Here is a 19458-nt window from a genome sequence, read left to right as displayed (position 1 = left end):
ATTATTAGACTTAGTCTTTTATCTGTATATTCCCATTGCTTGGTATATAACAGGTGCACAACAAGTGTGCTGAATAAATGAAAAATATCTATTCTAGCTGACCCTCTGCTCACTCTTCACCCTTTACTTACTCATTACCCACCTCATACTGGCTTGCACATGTGTTACTCCATCAAAGAGTGTCTTTAAATGGCTACCAATAATCCCTACAAAGTTCATCATGCACTTTTTTAAGATTTATTTATTTATTTGAGATGTAGAGTTACAGACAGAGACAGAGAGAAAGGTCTTTTGTCCACTGGTTCACTCTTTAAATGGCTCCAATGGCCGGAGCTGAGCTGATCCAAAGCCAGGAGCCAGGAGCTTCTTCTGGGTCTCTCATGTGAATGCAGGGGCCCAAGGACTTGGGCCATCTTCCTCTGCTTTCCCAGGCCATAGCAGAAAGCTGGATTGGAAGAGGAGCAGCTGGGATACGAACTGGCATCCATATGGGATGCCGGCGCTGCAGGCAGAGGCTTTAGCTCACTATGCCAAAGTGCTAGCCCTTCACCATGTACTTTTCAATCCTTCCTGGAACACTGAGCAGTGATGATCTCTATCAGCCTCTTAAAATGTTCCTCCTCCTTCAGCTGCCACAAAACCACTCTGGTTTCCTTGCTTTCTGCTAGTCTCTCTCTGCCTCCTTTATAGATGCTTTTTTTTTTTTTTTCCACCAAAACGTTTTCTTGAAATTCCTCAAGAGCTAGTCCTAAACTCTCTTCTCATTTGGAGTCTCCACTCAGGCCATCTTATCTAAGTCTGCTTTTTCAGTTACTATGTACAAGCTGAATACTCACACATTCTTACTCCAACTCCAGACCTCTCCTTTAAGCTCCACACCGAGCACCCTGTTGCACGCCCACCATGTACTCTGTGACATTTCAAAGATAAATCAAACGCTACATGTCCAAATTGGAACTTGTAATTTTGATCCCATACTAAATCCCCAGTCTCTATGGATGGCATACCATTATATAAGCTAGAAATCCAGACATTATCCTTGATTTCCCCCCTCATATCTTCATCTCATTACAAATTCGATCAACTGAATTCCTGGCTCCAGTTTTGGCCTGGTCCAGCCCCAGCGTTGTTGGCATTTTACAGACGAATCAGTACACAGATGATATTCTCATTCCCTCCCTCCCTCCCTCCCTCTCTCTTTCTCTCTCTCTTCCTGTCACTCTGCCTTTCGAATAAATACATCTTTAAAAAAAAATCTGACTTCAATGACCTTTCTCAGGGAAACTGTCTGGTTCCACCTACCACCACCTAACACATGTTATTGACTTATATGCCCTCAATTCCTATTCTCAGTGTATCACATAACTCTCATGATGGCTTTTGCTTAACATTATTGCCCTCCCAACACACACTCCTACCTAGTGTCTGCAGCATTCATTCTTGGAAAAGAAAGAATGCTGTTCATTGAACCAGCCTCTGACTTAGGGTAATACACTTTCCTTCATGATGCTAACACGACAAGGTTCACTTTCTGAACTCAGTTCCCACAGAAATCCAACTCATCTTTGGGTAGCACTCCAAGAGCTTTTCTATTTCTGCTGTGATTCACTTATTTGGGGCCTGCAGAACTATGGTCAGAAGAGTAACTGATTCCACATGTACTGGCCTTTCCACTCTGACAAACTGGTTGGCCCTAGTCTATGGACAGACTACGGGCATCTTAGATTGTCCTGTGCCAGGTTTAAGAAGTGAAGAAAACAAGCAAATCCTAGTTCCTGTAGTCAGATCCAAATTTTCCACCCTGGAGGGAAGAGAGAGTGGGGAGGAGCTGAAGCAGGAGGAAAAGACACAAATTTTCAGTATTCTTTTTTTTTAAATGAAAAAAAAAGTATTGTTTAACTTTTTTCCTCACTTACGTAAGGAAAATTACATCAGTTAATGGCTACATAGAACAACTGGAAGATTTGCATGAAATAAGTTATATTATAGTATATAATGGAAGAACTGAATTGCAAAAAAACATAATAGACAGTAGCAACGTCACTGTTGCCAAGAGAACTGCCTGGAAAGGAGTTCTAAAGCAAAAACTAAAAATACACAAAATATACAAACTACATTCATCTTTGGGATCCACAGCATGTGACTGTCACTTCCTTTGACTAATAAATACATTAAAATAGTTACAGAAATTAGTAGCAAAAATAAATAGATCTTTGTGTTTAAACATTAATAATATAATGTTAGAGCAAAGTGTTGCTCTCAAAATCAAAACTTTTAAATAACGTTTAAGATGTGCAATATTTTTTCCAATTCTCATTACTTGGTAAATTTATCAGTATTCTCAATTTAAAAAGTGGTAAACTAGGGCCTTGTTGTGTGGTGGGCTAAGCTGTCATCTGCCAAGCCGACATCACATATGAGTACCTATTCCATTCCTGGCTGCTCCACTTCTGATCTAGCTCCCTGCTAATGCACCAGGTAAAGCAGATGATGGCTCAAATCCCTGGGCCCCTGCACTCACATGAGAGACCCTGATGAATTTATAGATTCCTGGCTTCGGCATGACCCAACCCTGGCTCATCCCTCTCCCTCTCTCTCTCCCCCCCTCCCTCTCCCTCTGTATCTCTGCCTTTCAAATACATAATCTTAAAAAAAAAAAAAAAGTGGTAACCTATGTTTTCTAAAAGTGGTGACCTATATTTTCTAAAAGTATGAATCTGAGACAGTGTATTTCTTAGTCAAATTCTCTCAATTTCAACTGATTTTCCAAAGCACACAATTGTCTTCACTTTATTTTAATGATGCATTTATAGTTTTATTTCAATTAAGGAATTATTATCCTGAAATTTTATTAAATTAATATCCCCAAAATGTATATTTCACAATTTAGAATAACATCTACTCAACATGGTACTTTTCTTGATGCTAGATGTCATTCAAAATAAATTTATTCTGGCCGGTGCCGCGGCTCACTAGGCTAATCCTCCGCCTTGCGGTGCCGGCACAACGGGTTCTAGTCCCGGTCGGGGCACCGATCCTGTCCCGGTTGCCCCTCTTCCAGGCCAGCTCTCTGCTGTGGCCAGGGAGTGCAGTGGAGGATGGCCCAAGTCCTTGGGCCCTGCACCCCATGGGAGACCAGGATAAGCACCTGGCTCCTGCCATCGGATCAGCGCAGTGCGCCAGCCGCAGCGCGCCTACCGCGGCGGCCATTGGAGAGTGAACCAACGGCAAAAAGGAAGACCTTTCTCTCTGTCTCTCTCTCACTGTCCACTCTGCTGTCAAAAATAAAAAAAATAAAAATAAATAAATTTATTCTATGTAATATCATCTTAGAGAATGGAAAAATTAGGGAGAATGCAAATTCATTTTATTGAAAACCTGAAGCTTTAAAGTTTTTTTTTTTTTTTTTAGTTTTTAGTTAGTTATATTATTTGAAAGGCAGAGAGGCCAGCGCCGTGGCTCACTTGGCTAATCCTCCACCTGCAGCGCTGGCATCCCAGGGTTCTAGTCCCGGTTGGGGTGCTGGATTCTGTTCCGGTTGCTCTTCTTCCAGTCCAGCTCTCTGCTGTGGCCCAGGAGGGCAGTGGAGGATGGCCCAAGTGCTTGGGCCCTGCACCCGCATAGGAGACCGGGAGGAAGCACTCAGCTCCTGGCTTCGGATCGGTGCAGCGCTGGTTGTGGCGGCTATTAGGGGAGTGAACCAATGGAAGGAAGACCTTTCTCTCTGTCTCTCACTGTCTGTAACTCTCTCTCTCTGTCTCTCTCTCTCACTGTCTAACTCTTCCTGTCAAAAAGAAGGAAGAAGGAAGGGAGGGAGAGAGGCAGGCAGACAGGCAGGCAGAGAGACAGATATTTACCATCCTCTGGTTCTCTCTCCAGATGTCCACAATATCCAGGAATAAAGCCAGCAGCTGGGAATTCAACCTGGGTCTCCCACATGAGTGACAGAAGCCTAACTAATGGAGCCATCACTTGTTTCCTCTTAAGGTATGGATTAGCAGTAAGTTGGAATGGAGAGCTGAGCCAGGATCCCAAACCAGACACTAATGTGGGATAGGGGCAGCTTAAATGCTACACCAAATACCTGCCCCAGAATGTGAAGCCTTAAACAGAACTGTCCAAGAGAACCACAAAAATCTGCTGGACTTTCTATCTACAGGGACAAAGTACAACACTGTCACGCACGCAGCTCTGTTACACAATCAGCCCAAGGGATGTGGATTGAGGCAAAGGAGCTGGAAATGTGCAGCAACTGGATCCTTGGTACTGTGGACACGCATGGCCTGGGGAACAATAATAAACAGCAAAAGAGGGAGAGAAAGGTCAGGGGGCACAGCCTGGATCCTGCGACTAGCTGCACAGTTGTAAATGCCTCAACTCATTAGGAGAAAAAAAACAAAACAGTATGGGCTTGAGCATGCTTTTGAGCCTTGTCCACAAGATTTCCAACCCAATAAACCAAGAATGTTTATTAAGAAAACACAGCTCTGTTTTAAAATTAAAAAAATAAATAGGATTCACTTGATAAAAATCGCACTAGTTAACTCTGATGGAAAGTGATGTTCTCATGTTCCACAAAGAAAACAAAACCTGCCCCCAGCAGAACTAACAGCAGAAATGGCACCAGTGAAAACTCCTGGACACGTGGGTCCTGCTGTAAAAAAGATCCTTTTTTACAAAAGAAAAAAGAAAACTTAGCAGACGGAAATTAGTGATGGGTCAGCAGCAGGGACCTGGGGGAGCAGCGAAAGGGTGCTAAACAACTAAGCCCTGTCAAGGCAGGGACAGCCATCGTACCATCAGGAAACAGACTGAAAGATATGACAGATCAAACGGTTATCACATCAGGATGCAGTATCCACACAATCAGGCTTGAACAACCCATGATGAGCACCCCAGATGGCCACATACCTTCTGAGTACTCAGTAAGAGACCAGTGTGTCTTAAACAAAATTCTTTTTGATAAGGAGTCTCATCCCAAGTTATGGATTTGTACTCAAAAGTCTGGTGCATGCTAAGGAATTATGTACTCGACAAGCAAGAACGGGTGATGTGTAAAGTCCCAAAGAAGCCTCCACAACCCAATCACTTAGAAGCATTGTTCTAGGGCCTATTTCCCCATCTGCTCCCAAACTGGAGGTCCTCATATGAACCCTGTCTCCTTTCTTTTCTCCAACCAAGAAACTGAGCCTCTTTGGCTACTGTACTGCAGTGAAGAAATATACTTTGGTAAAACAAGGAAGATAAAATCAGGATTCAGAAAAACAAGGCTTGTGGTCCTGGTGTCTTCACTGGCAGGGCAGGGGGTCAGCAGAGGGGAGGAGCAGGCTCTGTGGTGCAGGGTTGAGAGCGTGGGCTCAGATGTTAGTCCAGTCCAGCCCTTGCTTACCCCTTACTTCACAGCTGTGTGACTGGGCAAGTTACCTAACCTCTTTAAGGCTAATTTATAGAGTGAGAAAATGTGTGTATATGCTTAAGGAAGGAGGTAAGATGCTTACTAGAATATCAAAAATGGTGGCTATTCTTATGGGAACCACAGGCATGTATTGAGAACTCTCTAGATAAATCTGATTCAGTGAAACTTTAATATATTTATCTGTAATACTACAACCCTAGATGAACAACTGAAGGTGGCAGAATTGACAATTTTCCCCAAATTATTTAATAAGTCTAACGCAGACAATCAACATTCCAACAAGATGTTTTTGGGAACTGGAAAGAATAATTTTAAGGTCCATGTGGATAAATAATAACAAGAATTTCCAAGAAACTTTTGAAGAAAAAAGTATCTATCATTTTAAAGAAATATTCTAAAACCTACAATAATTAAAAAGAAATGACTAATACATCAAGAACAAACAGAATAAGAAAAAGAGAATTAACTGGGAATCCAAATGTGTATATACATTCTAAAGTGAAATTGACCTTATAAAACTTGCTTTAAAAGTTTCTACTCTTTAATTTAATAATTCCTCTTATACAACAATATGTCCTTTGGTTCCAAACCCACCCTCTGGAACTCTGAGAGGCACAGGCTGCAAACTAGTTTTCTCTTACCAGCTGGCTCCTTATTGGCTCTGCCAAGGGGAAGCATGTAGAGATCAGAGACCAGAGGAGACTTGCTCCTCCTCTGGGCTGGCTGTACCTTCTAGCCTCTTTCTGGCAAACGTTCTTAAGCTCTTGGATAGACTGGTAGTAGCTGACTGGTGTGCTCCAGAGGCCTGGGACCAGCTCCAAAGGGTCTATCTTCTGAGCTCTTGAGGCTGGGGGGCAAGGCCTATTCTCTAAGCTTCTAGATTCTATAACATCAACTTCTTCCTGGAAGACAATGGTTGTCTTCTGGCAAGATTTCATATTTTTATTTTCTGTGATGGTATATGTGCCTTTTCTATTTTTTTAAATTTTATTTATTATTTATATAATTAAGAAAGTTAGTGCTGGAGAAACAGAATCATACTACACAGTAGTTAAAAGCACATACTTATAAAGCTAGTCAGAGTTCAAAATCCAGCTTTGTTGCTTACCAGCTAGATGAAGTGGGGCAAATTCCAAAGCACAGGATAGTGTACGTGTTTATGAGACACTTGGAATTATTGAGTGAATAAACACACTTTCCCCTTTACAAAATTAGAATTATATTGTTACATGCTTTAAAAAAATATTTATTTATTTGAAAGGCAGAGTTAGAGAGAGAGAGATATCTTTCATCTACTGGATCACTCCCCAAATGGCCTCAACAGCCAGGCTGAAGCTGGGAGCTTGGAACTCAATTTAGGTCTCCCATATGGGTGTGGGTTGCAGGAGCCGAGTACTTGGGCCATCTTCCACTGCTCTGCCAGATGTATTAGCAGGGAGCTGGATCAGAAATGGAGCATCCAAGGGGCCAGCACTGTGGTGTAGCGGTTTAAGCTGCCAACTGCAGCACAGGCAACCCATATGGGTGCTGGTTTGAGTTCCAGCTGCTCTACTTCTTCTTCTTCTTTTTTTTAAAGATTTTATGCTCTACTTCGTCTTCTTCTTTTTAAAGATTTTATTTATTTTTTGAAAGGTAGAGTTACAGACACTGAGAGGGAGAGACAGACAGAAAGGTCTTCCTTCCGTTGGTTCACCCCCCAGATGGCCACAATGGCAGGAGCTTCGTTGATCCGAAGTCAGGAGCCAGATGCCTCCTCCTGGTCTCCCATGTGGGTGCAGGGGCCCAAGCACTTGGGCATCTTCTATTGCTCTTCAAGGCCACAGCAGAGAGCTGGACTTGAAGAGTGGCAGCTGGGACTAGAACCAGCGCCCATATGAGATGCCAGCACCTCATGTGGAGGATTAACCTACTGCGCCATGGAGCTGGCCCCGCTCCTCCACTTCTGATCCTGCTCCTTGTTAATGTGTGTTGGAAAGCAGCAGAAGATGGCCCAAGTCCTTGGGCCCCTGTACCCAAATGGGAGAACCAGATGAAGCTCTTGGCTCCTGGCTTTGGCCTGGCCCAGACCCTTGAGGCCATCTGGGTAGTGAACTAGCAGAAAGATCTCTCTGTCTCTCCCTCTCTTTCAAATAAATAAATAAACCTTTAAAAAAAAAAAAAAAAGGAGCAACTAGGACTGGAAATGGTTCCCAAATGAGTTAAGCAGCAGTTTGGCCTGCTGCACCAGAACTCTGGCCCTTATTACAAACTTTTTAATATGATGTATGGAGTATTTTCGCTCATAATATAGTGAAATCTAATTTTTATTTTAAAATAATTTCAAACTTAAAGAGAAGTTGCAAGAATGATAAAAAAAATCTTGCACATATTTCTTCATTCACCAACTGTTGGCATTTTGTCATATCTGTTCTCTAGCTAGCTGGCTAGCTCATTTTTTTCCAAAGCTTTTGAGAGAAGTTACAGACAATATGTCCCTTTTCCTCAATTACTAGAGTAAGTGTATCCTAAGAACAAGAATATTATATAACCACAATATGATTCTCAAAATCATTGGGCTAGCGTTGTGGGGTAGTGGGTAAAGCTGCCACCTGGAATGTCAGCATTCTTTATGGGAACCAGTTAAAGTCCCGGCTGCTCCACTTCTGATCTGGCTCCCCGCTGATGTGCCTGGGAAAGCAGCAGAAGATGGCCCAAGTGCTTGGGCTCCTGCTCCCACATAGATCAGGAAAAAGCTCCTGGCTCTTGGCTTGGCCTGGCCAAGCCCTGGCCTTTGCGGCCATTTGGGGAGTGAACCAGCAGACAGATTCCTCTCTGTCTCTCCCTCTGTTTCTGGGTCCATCTGTCTTTCAAACAAAAATAAAATAAATCTTTAAAAAAAGGGGGTGTGTGTGGCACTGTGGTATAGTGGGTGGAGCCACTGCCTGCAGAGCTGGCATCCTATATGGGTGCCAGCTTGAGTCCTGGCTGCTCTAGTTCTGATCCAGCTCTCTGCTATGGCCTGGGAAAGCAGTAGATGATGGCCCAAGTCCTTGGGCCCCTGTACGTGTGTGGGAGACCTGGAGGAAGCTCCTGGCTTTGGATTGGCCCAGCTCTGGCCGTTGTGGCCATTTGGGGAGTGAACCAGTGGATGGAAGACCTCTCTCTGCCTCTGCCTATCTGTAACTCCACCTTTCAAATAACTAAATAAATATTTTAAAAAATCAGGAAATTTAACATTGGTATTATTGTCTAATAGTCAGTCTACACTCAATTTTTGCCAATTTTCTTAATAACAACCTGTAAAGCAACTTTTTCAGTGGCCCAGATGAAATCCAGAATTGTACACATTGTACTTCATTGTCATTAACATGGAACAAGGGCAGGTATTTGGCCTAGCGGTTAAGAGATCTTCCTGTTAAGATGCAGCCACCCCTCACTGGAGTGCCCAGGTTCAATTTCTGTCTTTGGCGCCCCCGCCTCTAGTTTCCTAGTGGTGTGAATGCTGGGAGATGGCAGTAGTGGCTCGTGCTTCACTAGGTATCACTCAGGGTCCAGGAGGAAAACAAGAGGCCACAGCAGTTATTTTTTGTTTGTTTGTTTGTTTTAAAGATTTTATTTTCATTTGAAAGGCAGAGGCAGAGGCAGAGGCAGAGAGAGAGAGAGAGAGAGAGAGAAGGAGGGAGGGAGGTCTTCCATCTGCTGGTTCACTCCCCAGATATGCAGTGCCCATATGGAATGCTGGCACTGAAGGCAGTGGCTTTACCTGCTACGCCACAGTGCCAGCCCCCACAGTAGTTATTTTAACTGCCAGAATTTTGTTTGTTTGTTTGCTTGTTTGTTTTTGACAGGTGGAGTTAGACAGTGAGTGAGAGAGAGAGAGAGAGAGAAAGAGACAGGTCTTCCTTTTTCCGTTGGTTCACCCCCAAGTGGCCGCTACGGCTGGTGCATTGCACGGATCCAAAGCCAGGAGCCAGGTGCTTCCTCCTGGTCTCCCATGCAGGTGCAGGGCCCAAGCACCTGGGCCATCCTCCGCTGCACTCTGGGGCCACAGCAGAGAGCTGGACAGGAAGAGGAGCAGCAGGGACAGAATCCGGCGCCCCAACCGGGACTAGAACCCCAGGTGCCAGCGCCACAGGTGGAGGATTAGCCTAGTGAGCTGCAGCGCTGGCCTGATAGAATTTAATACAGGGAATTGGATGAACAGGTTTGGAAGCTTGTAAAGGTCTAAAAGGGAACTAAGAAGAGAGAGTAAATGCATGAAACAGCTACCTCCCTAGAGCTGGGAAATAAAAGAAAGTGGTTGGATTATGAGGAACTAAATACTTAGGAGCTTTGCTGAGTGGAGATGGTTGTTCTAAAGGAGGACAGAGGAATGTGCATTAAAAAGACATTCTGAAAAGGAAGAGGAAATGCCTGGCATTCCTTCTCCATCTCTCCTTCAACTTAAAACAAACATGTAACTCTTAAGTGCTTCAGCAAAATCATCCAAATAAATACATGGAAAGTAAAAGAATTTAGGCACTATAAACACAGAATATTCTGTGGTCAACATGAAAACAGTTTCAAAAGTATATATGATATGAAAGTCCAGTTTTGTAGTGTCCATTTTCACCCTGAGCAAAAGATAAAATAGTCGAAGAATCAGGGGGGAAAAAAACAAGAAATCAAAATATACTAAAACATTCTTCAATTATAAAATTCAATTTGGGGCCTGGCGCTGTGGTGTACTAGATTAAGCCTCCGCTTGCAGCGCCAGCATCCCATATGGGTGCCGGTTCTAGTCCTGGCTGCTCCACTTCCCAACCAGCTCTCTGCTGTGGCCTGGGAAAGCAGTAGAAGATGGCCCAAGTCTGTGGGCCCCTGCACCCGTGTGGGAGGCCCAGAGGAAGCTCCTGGCTCCTGGCTTCAGATCGGCCTAGCTCTGCCCAATGCAGCTATTTGGGGAGTTGACCAGCAGGAGGAAAACCTTTATCTCTGTCTCTCCCTGTCTGCAACTCTACCTCTTAAATAAATAAATCTTTTTAAAAAAAGTCAATCTGAAATTTTACTGATAGAAATTGGCTGGTTGATTTGAACCAGTTTTACTTACGCTTGAGGATGTATGATTGTGTACAGAGTGTGACATTTTCTACTGATGTCTGCCTCAGAAAGTAAAAGCAAGAAACCTTGGGGCCGGCGCTGTAGCACAGTAGGTTAATCCTCTGCCTGTGGCACCAGCATCCCATATGGGCGCCGGTTCTAGTTCCAGCTGTCCCTCTTCCAATCTAGCTCTCTGCTATGGCCTGAGAAAGCAGTGGAAGATGGCCCAAGTCCTTGGGCCCCTGCACCCACATGGGAGACCGGGAAGAGGCTCCTGGCTTCAGATCGGCGCAGCTCCAGCCATTGAGGCCATCTGGGAAGTGAATCAACGGACAGAAGACCTTTCTCTCTGTCTCTCCCTCTCACTGTCTGTAACTCTACCTCTCAAATAAATAAATAAACAAATAAGATCTTAGAAAGAAAGAAACCAACCAACCAACCAACCTAAAAGATACAGACAGAACCAGTCCAGGACCACTGGTTCTTATGGGTCAGTTCACTAAGACTATAAGGTTTTAAATATCTTTAAAGTTTTAATATATTTTACACATCTTGACTTTATAAACCACAAACAAATGACTGAAATTTTACTTTAGCGGACTTGGTGACACTTTTGACAAAGAATTAACTGCCAAGTGGCTAAAAGGAGGAGCAAAGTCAACTGGCTTTACTACCTGAGCAGCACAAACTAAGTCAAAGCCGAATGGGTACAGAAGTACAGAGAGCGGAAAGCCAAGTTTATTATTTTCTGTGAAACTGCCCGACAGCCCCACAACTGGCATTTAACTTGGAGCTAAGCATCCTCCAGGTCAGCAGGAAGCTCATTACCGGCTGACAGTCCAGGAGACAAGCACTTCTCAGAGTGCTACCCTAGTAATTTCCTGTGTGAAAAGCTCACTGCTGTTCTTGCATTCCTGGGGCGCGTTTCTCATCTCGGAGGATGTTGCTCTTCCACAGGAAGAGGAAGGAACCAGTTGTTACTGGCTGTGTGGGCTGAGAACTGCTGGGCATTTTCGGCATGCCTCCGTCTCAGATGTGGGAACCAGGGACCCGGCTTGGATTCCCAGGCCTGGGAGAGTAGGTTTTACGGCAGCAGTCAAGGGTCACCGGTTGAAAATCAGGATCTCAGGAAGCTGGAAAGCAGAGATAATACCTGCGACTTCTATACCTCCAGTTCCCAGAAATAGGCTAATGCTCTAACGAAAATTCTAAAAAATATTTACATGGGTGAATTCCCAGTCGTAGCATGTTTTAGAACAGCCTTTACAAAAAAGTTTTCCTCATTTTTAAAAAAACACATTTCATGTAGAAAAGTTTGAATCCCAAATCACTTTTGTCAACAGCAATAAGGATGAGTTTCACTGCATAAGATTATTTAACTGAACTAATGTAAAAAACTTAATTACTATACAACTTGTGGCAAATTCATCAATACAAGTTTTGTTTCATTGTGACTCCAAAACTTAAGGGCAATGAAGATCAAATTAGTAAATATTTCAATACATTGTAATCACCTGGGACTTAGTGATTATTATTATTTTTATTTGTAATATACTTTATTTGCAGGAAGAAAAAAGGGAAGGCATCTGAACTGCATGCACACTATTAGTCTCTCTACAATGAGACTAACATAATAAACTTCACAGCTTTCCAGATCTTTTTTAAAAAATGCCTTCTTCCTTTAACAGGCTAAAAGTTTTACTTGTTGACTTTGTTTGGTTTACAATGTCAAAGCACAATTTTGTTTAAAAAAAAAAAAAAAAAAAGAAAGGCCAGCCATCACATTCACAACGTTAGTGGCTCTTATAACACGAGTGATGCTGCATTGCAAGAGCAGGGGTCCAGGGGTTTGGAAATCATCTCTGTCCTATCTCTAACCTTTTATCGCTCATCTCTATTTTAAAGACTGTATCTGATAAGAATAAAGTTTATTTTCTAAGTGGTAAGAGATCTGTGAAACGTTACATTTTTCCTTATTTACTTCTGCTAATTATTGCATAGTATTTTTTAGGGTTTTTGACAATTTTTTGAATTTCAAAAGCAAATGTTTAATGTATTTAGATGATTTCTCAAAACTTACAAGAGTTCCTCTTATTCCTATTAAGCATTTCAGAGGTTAATATTTAGCTTTTTGAGTTACTGAATAAACAATTACTGTATCCTACTGGTCACATATACTGTCATTTAAAGTGAAGACGAAATGGCTTTTAATAAAATGACCATAAATTTGAGGGAAGGACTAGCTAGTGAGTCCAGAGACCTGAATCCTACAAATGCCCAAACTCATTTCCTTTGTACCCCTTAGAGCAAGAACAGGAAAAAGACAGTGCAGGACCACTGAGCCAGAGTGTAAAGATACCATAAAAACGGCCATTTCCTAAAGCTTACCAAGTCACCCAAAGTCACAGGCACACTTAGTTTTGGAAGTCATATGCACTAAACTTTCAATTCAAATGCCATCTTGTAAACTTCAACAAAGTTTTAAAACCTAAAAGAACCTCACCCACCCCACATTTAGATGATGCTTATATGTAAATCCAGGAAAGTCAACACACAGAAAAGCAGGGAAAACAGGAGACTCCTGCAACTTGATCTATCATGGGTTCTCCTAGAACCTGGGGGGTGGGGATCTGGGGATACTATATTGCATAGCACTACTCTACACATCCAAATAGACAAATTTCAGTTTTGAGACATTTAGGTTTGCATGCACTGTGTTCTTTCAAGTAAGTCTTTCCAAATCTTTGCTTATATAAGCAGTTAGGAACTGAAATAGCTGCACCAGTTATGCAATGTTGTCTAGTAACCAGGATGAACTGTTGCCACAACATCCATGGAAACATTCTCTCCCTATCTGAAAGTTTACTCTGTGTGTGTCTACATATTTTGTCAATACATTAATATTTTCAAGTAGTATATACCCTGTTTCATATATATCATATTTCATATCTCCATGAAAATGTAACAACCTTTTTCTTCCTAAAAGTAGGCCATACAAAAGAATCTTTCAGGAGGAAAAACAAACGTACTTTGGTGGAAAAAAAAATCCACACCTGAATGACATTTAGGAAGGACGAATGTGTGTTTTCCAAAGTCAAGGAAACAGCAGAGTATCTCTTGCCCTGATTCAGCTGATTCGTTTCCTGATCCTGGAACAGGAGACAGGAAAACCACGATTCTTTTCCCTCAGCAGCCCCTCTGCCAAAATGATGCTGAGCCAGGAGACACTCTCAGCTACCCTGAGATGACTCGGGGCTACACCTTACTGTCCCTGGGGAAAGCAGATAGGGAATCCCACAGCTGACATCCAATCTGTCAGGAAATCCTCTTGGCTCTGCCTTCAACATACATCCAGAATTGGATGACTTAGCACCTCCTCCTCTGCTACCGCCCTGGGTCAAACCACTATTGCCTCCTGTCTGATTATTTCATTAGCGTCCTAATGAGTTTCCTTGTTCTCCCCATCACCGCCCCCAGTCTGTCCTCACACAGCAGCCAGAGCAAACCCATTAAGACCTATACCAGATCATGGCCCTCCCCTGTCACTCAGAGCTGGCCTCTATCACTGCTCCCACTCGCCTGGAGTGCCCTTCCCAGATCCACATGACTTGCTCCCTTCATTCCTCACTTCGTTACTCAAATGTTACTTGTCACATGATGCTTGTCCTGGACATATGGTCTTTAAAATTGCAGCCTTCTTCCTCTCTTCTCATCGCCCTTGAGTGCTGTTTTCACCTGTGTGTTTTTTTTTCGGTCCACTACACAATAAAGTTGGTTTTTGTTTAACCTGTGAATTGCCTGTCTCCTATACTGTATTAAGGATGCAGGCTTTTCAGGGGCAGGAGTTTTGTTTTGCTCAGCTTCTCTAAAGCTAAGAATGGTGAGTGACATAGAGTAATTGCACAGTCAATATTTATTGAGAGACACATATGCATATGAGTGGGCAGACTCCTTGCCCACTGTTGAGTTAGGCAACTTAAAGACCTAGACCTAAAACTAGACTGAGGCACTTTCATTGCCATGGTTTCAGTTTCTCTAGAGGCATCCACTTATTTGTGACTGGCCTTCCCTACCTGGAACGCCCAGATCTAAATCCTGTCTACAGGGGCAGGCATTTATAGAGTGGTTAAGACTGCTTGGGATGCTCACATTTCATATTGCAGTGCCTGGGTTTGAGTTCTGGCTCTGTTTCTGATCCAGCTTCTTCCTTATGTGATCAAGTAGTTGGGTCCTTGTCACCCATGAGGGAGACCCAGACTGAGCTCCTGACTCCCAGCCTTGGCCTGGCCTTGGCTCTTGTAGGCATTTGGGGAGCGAACCAGCAGAAGATTGATATTCTCTCTCTCTTTCAAATAAAAAAATGAAGCATATATATATACATATATATACATATATATATTTAAGATTTTATTTTTTGAGAGAGAGAGTTATAGACAGACAGAGGGAGAGAAAGAAAGATCTTCCATCTACTGGTTCACCACCCCCCAAAGCAAATATATTATTTTTAAAAAATTGGTTATACCAGATTCAATTTTAAAAAAACTTCCTACCTATCTCTGGTAACTAAATAAATGAAGACACTAAAAGACTCAAACGCAACCTTGAATCAAATAACCTTTAGAAAATTACTATATAGTGACTTGATATGATCAGAATAAGCTTTAAAACATTGGTCTCAAATTCCTGCACCCTCGTGGGAGACCTGGAAGAAGCTCCTGGCTCCGGATTGGCGCAGCTCCAGCCATTGCGGCCATCTGGGGAGTGAACCAGAGGATGGAAGATCTCTCTATCTCCTAACTCTCTCTGTAACTCTTTCAAGTAAATAAAATAAATCTTTAAAAAAAATATGAACGGTACAAGAGACAAGATCCCAGATCAGCTTGAGGTCCTAGCTGTCATCAGCAATGCCTGTGTTCCCTTTGACCATTAGTCCATTGGCTGCCCTCAATTGGTTCCTGAGAGATCTAGGAGTTTCGTATCAGGGCCCAACAGCAAAGGAGCCTTCAACAATTCGATGCTTTCTGCATCAGAATAGACTCAAAGTGGACTAGTACTTTGTAAAATTCCTCAGCAATAAATGTTATTCCCGAGACCTACTGGGAGTTTGTAATGCCATCATATAAGGGATTTTTTTTGTTGTTGTTTTCTATTCATTTTTGGCTGCCTATTAAAAACTTACCCCAAATATTTACTAAACGGACACCATAACAGTAGTGTTGCCAAAGACCATGCTGTTCTTCCCATTTGTTATTACAACTAGGTTTGCACTAGCAGGATAAACTGCACAATGATTTGACCTGAATAGTTAAGCAGACTCCAAAACTGAAAGGCTGAAACTCTTCCATCTTTGAATTCACTGGATACACTGAATGAATAACTAATATGTGTGTGTCACAGCAGACTCAAGAATGACAATCACTTTAAGTAGCACTCTGACCTCAGAATCGGTCCTTAAGGCTTCCTGGTCTGGTTGAAAAGCCCGTGAGAGCATTTCAGGCATGAAAAGCCAAGACACTGTGGCAAAAAATGTTTTACATGAAGGATCTCTGTGAGTGAGACCACAGTGGAAAGAAGGGGCCATCAAAGAATGATGTACTTTTCTCTAAAAGAGGAGAGAAAAACTTTGCTTCTGGCCTTTTTAAATACTGATGGAGTTTGTGGATTCAAAAGGCTTCCATAACCTTGGCAGCTCATGTCAAGAGCCTCGGGTGGTCAGTGATGTCATGCATAAGAGTGTTAATTGTTAAATTAGCAACAGGAGTCAATGTATACTAACTCCCTATGTGGGACTTCTGTCCTCAGTGAGTTGTATTATGAGAATTAAATGTCAAATGAGTTCTCAAAGAGTTTTTTTGTGTGTGTATGCAAATTGTTGAAATCTTTACTTAGTACAGAGTTGGTCTTCTGTGTACAAAGTTAATTAAAACTGAATCTTAATGGAGAATGGGACAGGGAATGGGAGAAGGAGGAGGGGTGGGAGTATGGGTAGGAGGGCAGGTATGGTGGAAAGAATCACTACATTCCTAAAGTTGTACTTAAAAAATCTGTATTCCTTAAAAAATAAGAATAATAATGTGTATGTATTTGTGCATGTGTGATTTTTATAAACATTTCAAATAACAAAAAAAAAAAAAAAAAAGGAGAGACTGCTATTCTTACAGCTACCTAGAAGACTAAAAGTAAGAACTAAGTTTAGGATCTCTAGAAGACAACATAGCAAGAAACCTGCTCTGTGACAGCAAGTGCAATGTTACCTGTGTGGCACCTTAATAAATGAGACAGTGAATATGGATTAGAAAGAGCTCAGCACCTTCAATGTAAAAGTGTTTTCGGAACTGGCACAGCTCCCTCTTGTGGTTATTTAGACGCAAAGTAAACGGGACTTTTATATAGGGTTCTTTCCATGCTAAAATGTTAGGGTACTTAGCTCACATTTTATCCCAATCTTTTGACACTTTTTAGAGAAAACAGATTGTGCCAAGCAATTAGACATCACTTAAATGTTTAAAAAAAAAAAACACACACAAAACAAACACACTTACTGTAGCAGAATCAAAAGAAAGGATGTCCACAACAGGGGGAGTAGAAATCTGCAAATCGATTACCTCAAGCTTTGGATTAATCTGCGTATGTGCATAAAAAAATTGATATGAGATTTTTATACCATAAGAAACTGCGTGCTATTTTAACACTCTACAGGGCATTTCCTAATCTATTATTCGTCAAAATAGGTATATTAAGTATATTCGTTAAAGTAGATTGCAAAGATTTTAAACAGATTATTAGCTTACATTTATCAACATAAAGAAAAGTGTGACAAAGTTGAATTTATCACAGGAGTCAAAGGTTTTCATATTTATGTATCAGTATAATTTACCTGTAAAAGGATATTAAAAATTAAATAAAACCAATGTCAAAAGACACAGAAAAAACCCTAGCCAGTTCATTAAGACAAGAAAATGAAATAAAAGGTGTTAGGATGTAAGAATTAGGTGCTGGCATTGTGGCACAGTGTGTTAAGCTGCCAGCCTCCAATGCTGGCATCTCATTTGGGCATAGGTTTGAGTCCTAGCTGTTCCACTTCCAATCCAGCTCCCTGCCAATTTGCTTGGGAAAGCAGTGAAAGACGGCCAAGTTCTTGGGCTCCTGTACACACATGGGAGGTCTGGGTGGGTTTCTAGGTTCCTGGCTTCAATTAGCCTAGCCCAGGCTATTGCAGCCATTTGGGAATGAAACAACAGATGGAAGATCTTTATCTTTTTGTCTCTCCCTCTCTCTCTCTCTTTTTTTAAAGATTTATTTATTTATTTGAAAGACACAGTTACAGAGAGGCAGAGGGAGGGAGGGAGGGAGGAAGGGGGAGGGGGAGAGAGAGAGCGCAAGCGAGCACGCTTTCATACGCTGGTTGACTCCCCACATGGCAGCAAGGGCAAGAGCTGTGCCTATCCGAAGCCAGGGGCCAGGAGCTTCTTCCAGGTCTCCCACACAGGTGCAGGAGCCCAAGGACTTGGGCCATCTTCCACTGCTTTCTCAGGTCATAGCAGACAGCTGGATCAGAAGTGGAGCAGCCAGGAGTAGAACCAGTGCCTCTCTGGGATGCTGGCACTTCATGCAGTGGCTTTACCCACTACACCAAAGCACAGACCCCTTTAACTCTTTTTATAAATAATTTTTTTAAAAAAAAAAAGGCAAGAAGAAATAAAACTGTTGATTATATATCATATAGTTTATCTATATAGAAACCTCAAAAAATCATTAGAACCACTAAAAATTTAATGATTGCTAGAATAAAATCAATATACAAAATCAATTGCACTTCTAAATATCAGCACACATAAAATGTAAAATTTAAAAAGCTATTGATTATAGTACCACAAAAATTTTAAAATATATCAGAATAAATATATGAAGATGCTTAAAGTCATATTTTTTAAAAAAAAATAAAACATGTTGACATTATAAAAGTTGCAAGTAAACAAAAAGCTATGCCTTAAGGAGCTCAAAAGTAATACACTGTATATCATAAAATAAATATTAAACTGGTAATACAAACCCAAAGAGGAAGAATGAAAGTGGGCTCAGTATAAGGGTCCTTGCCTAATGCTAACACAAAGATGGGTACTGGGTAACTGAAAAACATAAAAGCTATACTAACACTATGAAGTTAATAGAAGTACATGTAAGGATATTTTTGTGATCAGTAGTTAAGAAAAACACTTTAAAAACCATAAAAACAAAACCATATGATAATAAAAATAAACCAATGTATCTAATTACACCAAAATTTAGGATTTCTGTTTAACAATGGACAGCACAAAATCAGCAATCAGATAATGAGATAAGAAGAACTATTATGATGTCTAAAATGGAAAAAGGACAAACATCTAAAATGCATGATGAAATCCTACAAATCAGTGTGAAAAAGACAGTATACTCAAGAAAAAAAATACAGAAATGAAAACCTAGCAGTTAATCAGTATATTAAGAGATGTTCAGAAACAATAGTCATGAAAAAAGTGAAAAGTAAAGCAAAATACCTCTCAACATCTGTGAGAATGCAAAACTAGAAAGTTCAATGATATCAATCTTGTTTATAGACATTGTAATGGCCAAAAACCCCAAAACTGGAAATAACCCAAAAGTCTACTAACAGGAAACTAAGCTGTGGGGAAAACTACTTTGGTAACTTCACTGGAGTACTATACAACTATGAAAATGAATGGAGTACAATGATGTGCAACTTCATACAAATGCATGAATTCAGATGAATATGTATGAATCTTGGGATTTCATGGTTAAACAAAACAGCAATTTATAGAAAAATTTAGACAGTGTGATCCATTTACATGAAGCTCAACAGTATTCAAAACAAAATAATATGTAATTATAGATTCAAACATATATAATAAGCTTATAAAGAAAAGAAAGGGAGTAACTACCCAGAAAGGCTATTACTCCTGAGGGAAGTTATTTTAGAATTTTTT

The 19458-nt window shown here is 41.3% G+C and overlaps 1 protein-coding gene across 3 annotated transcripts in view; it reads right to left on the bottom strand.

Annotated features, from left to right (window-relative positions):
- The window catches only part of POC1B (POC1 centriolar protein B), a 169941-nt gene that overhangs the window by 72853 nt on the left and 77630 nt on the right, over window positions 1–19458 (bottom strand). For 2 of the 3 annotated variants that reach the window (XM_062203141.1, XM_062203140.1), the window contains exon 10: window positions 17017–17097. The exons of the other annotated variant lie outside the window; for it this stretch is intronic. In XM_062203141.1, the coding sequence (XP_062059125.1) occupies window positions 17017–17097 (81 nt within the window). The remainder of the gene's footprint in view (window positions 1–17016; window positions 17098–19458) is intronic. 3 annotated transcript variants of the gene reach the window in all.

This window comes from Lepus europaeus, chromosome 10, assembly GCF_033115175.1.
Source record: "Lepus europaeus isolate LE1 chromosome 10, mLepTim1.pri, whole genome shotgun sequence".
In the NCBI taxonomy this organism is placed as follows: Eukaryota; Metazoa; Chordata; class Mammalia; order Lagomorpha; family Leporidae; genus Lepus; species Lepus europaeus.
The sequence above is the reverse complement of the archived record's forward strand: the minus strand, read 5'-3'. Positions and strand labels throughout refer to the sequence as shown.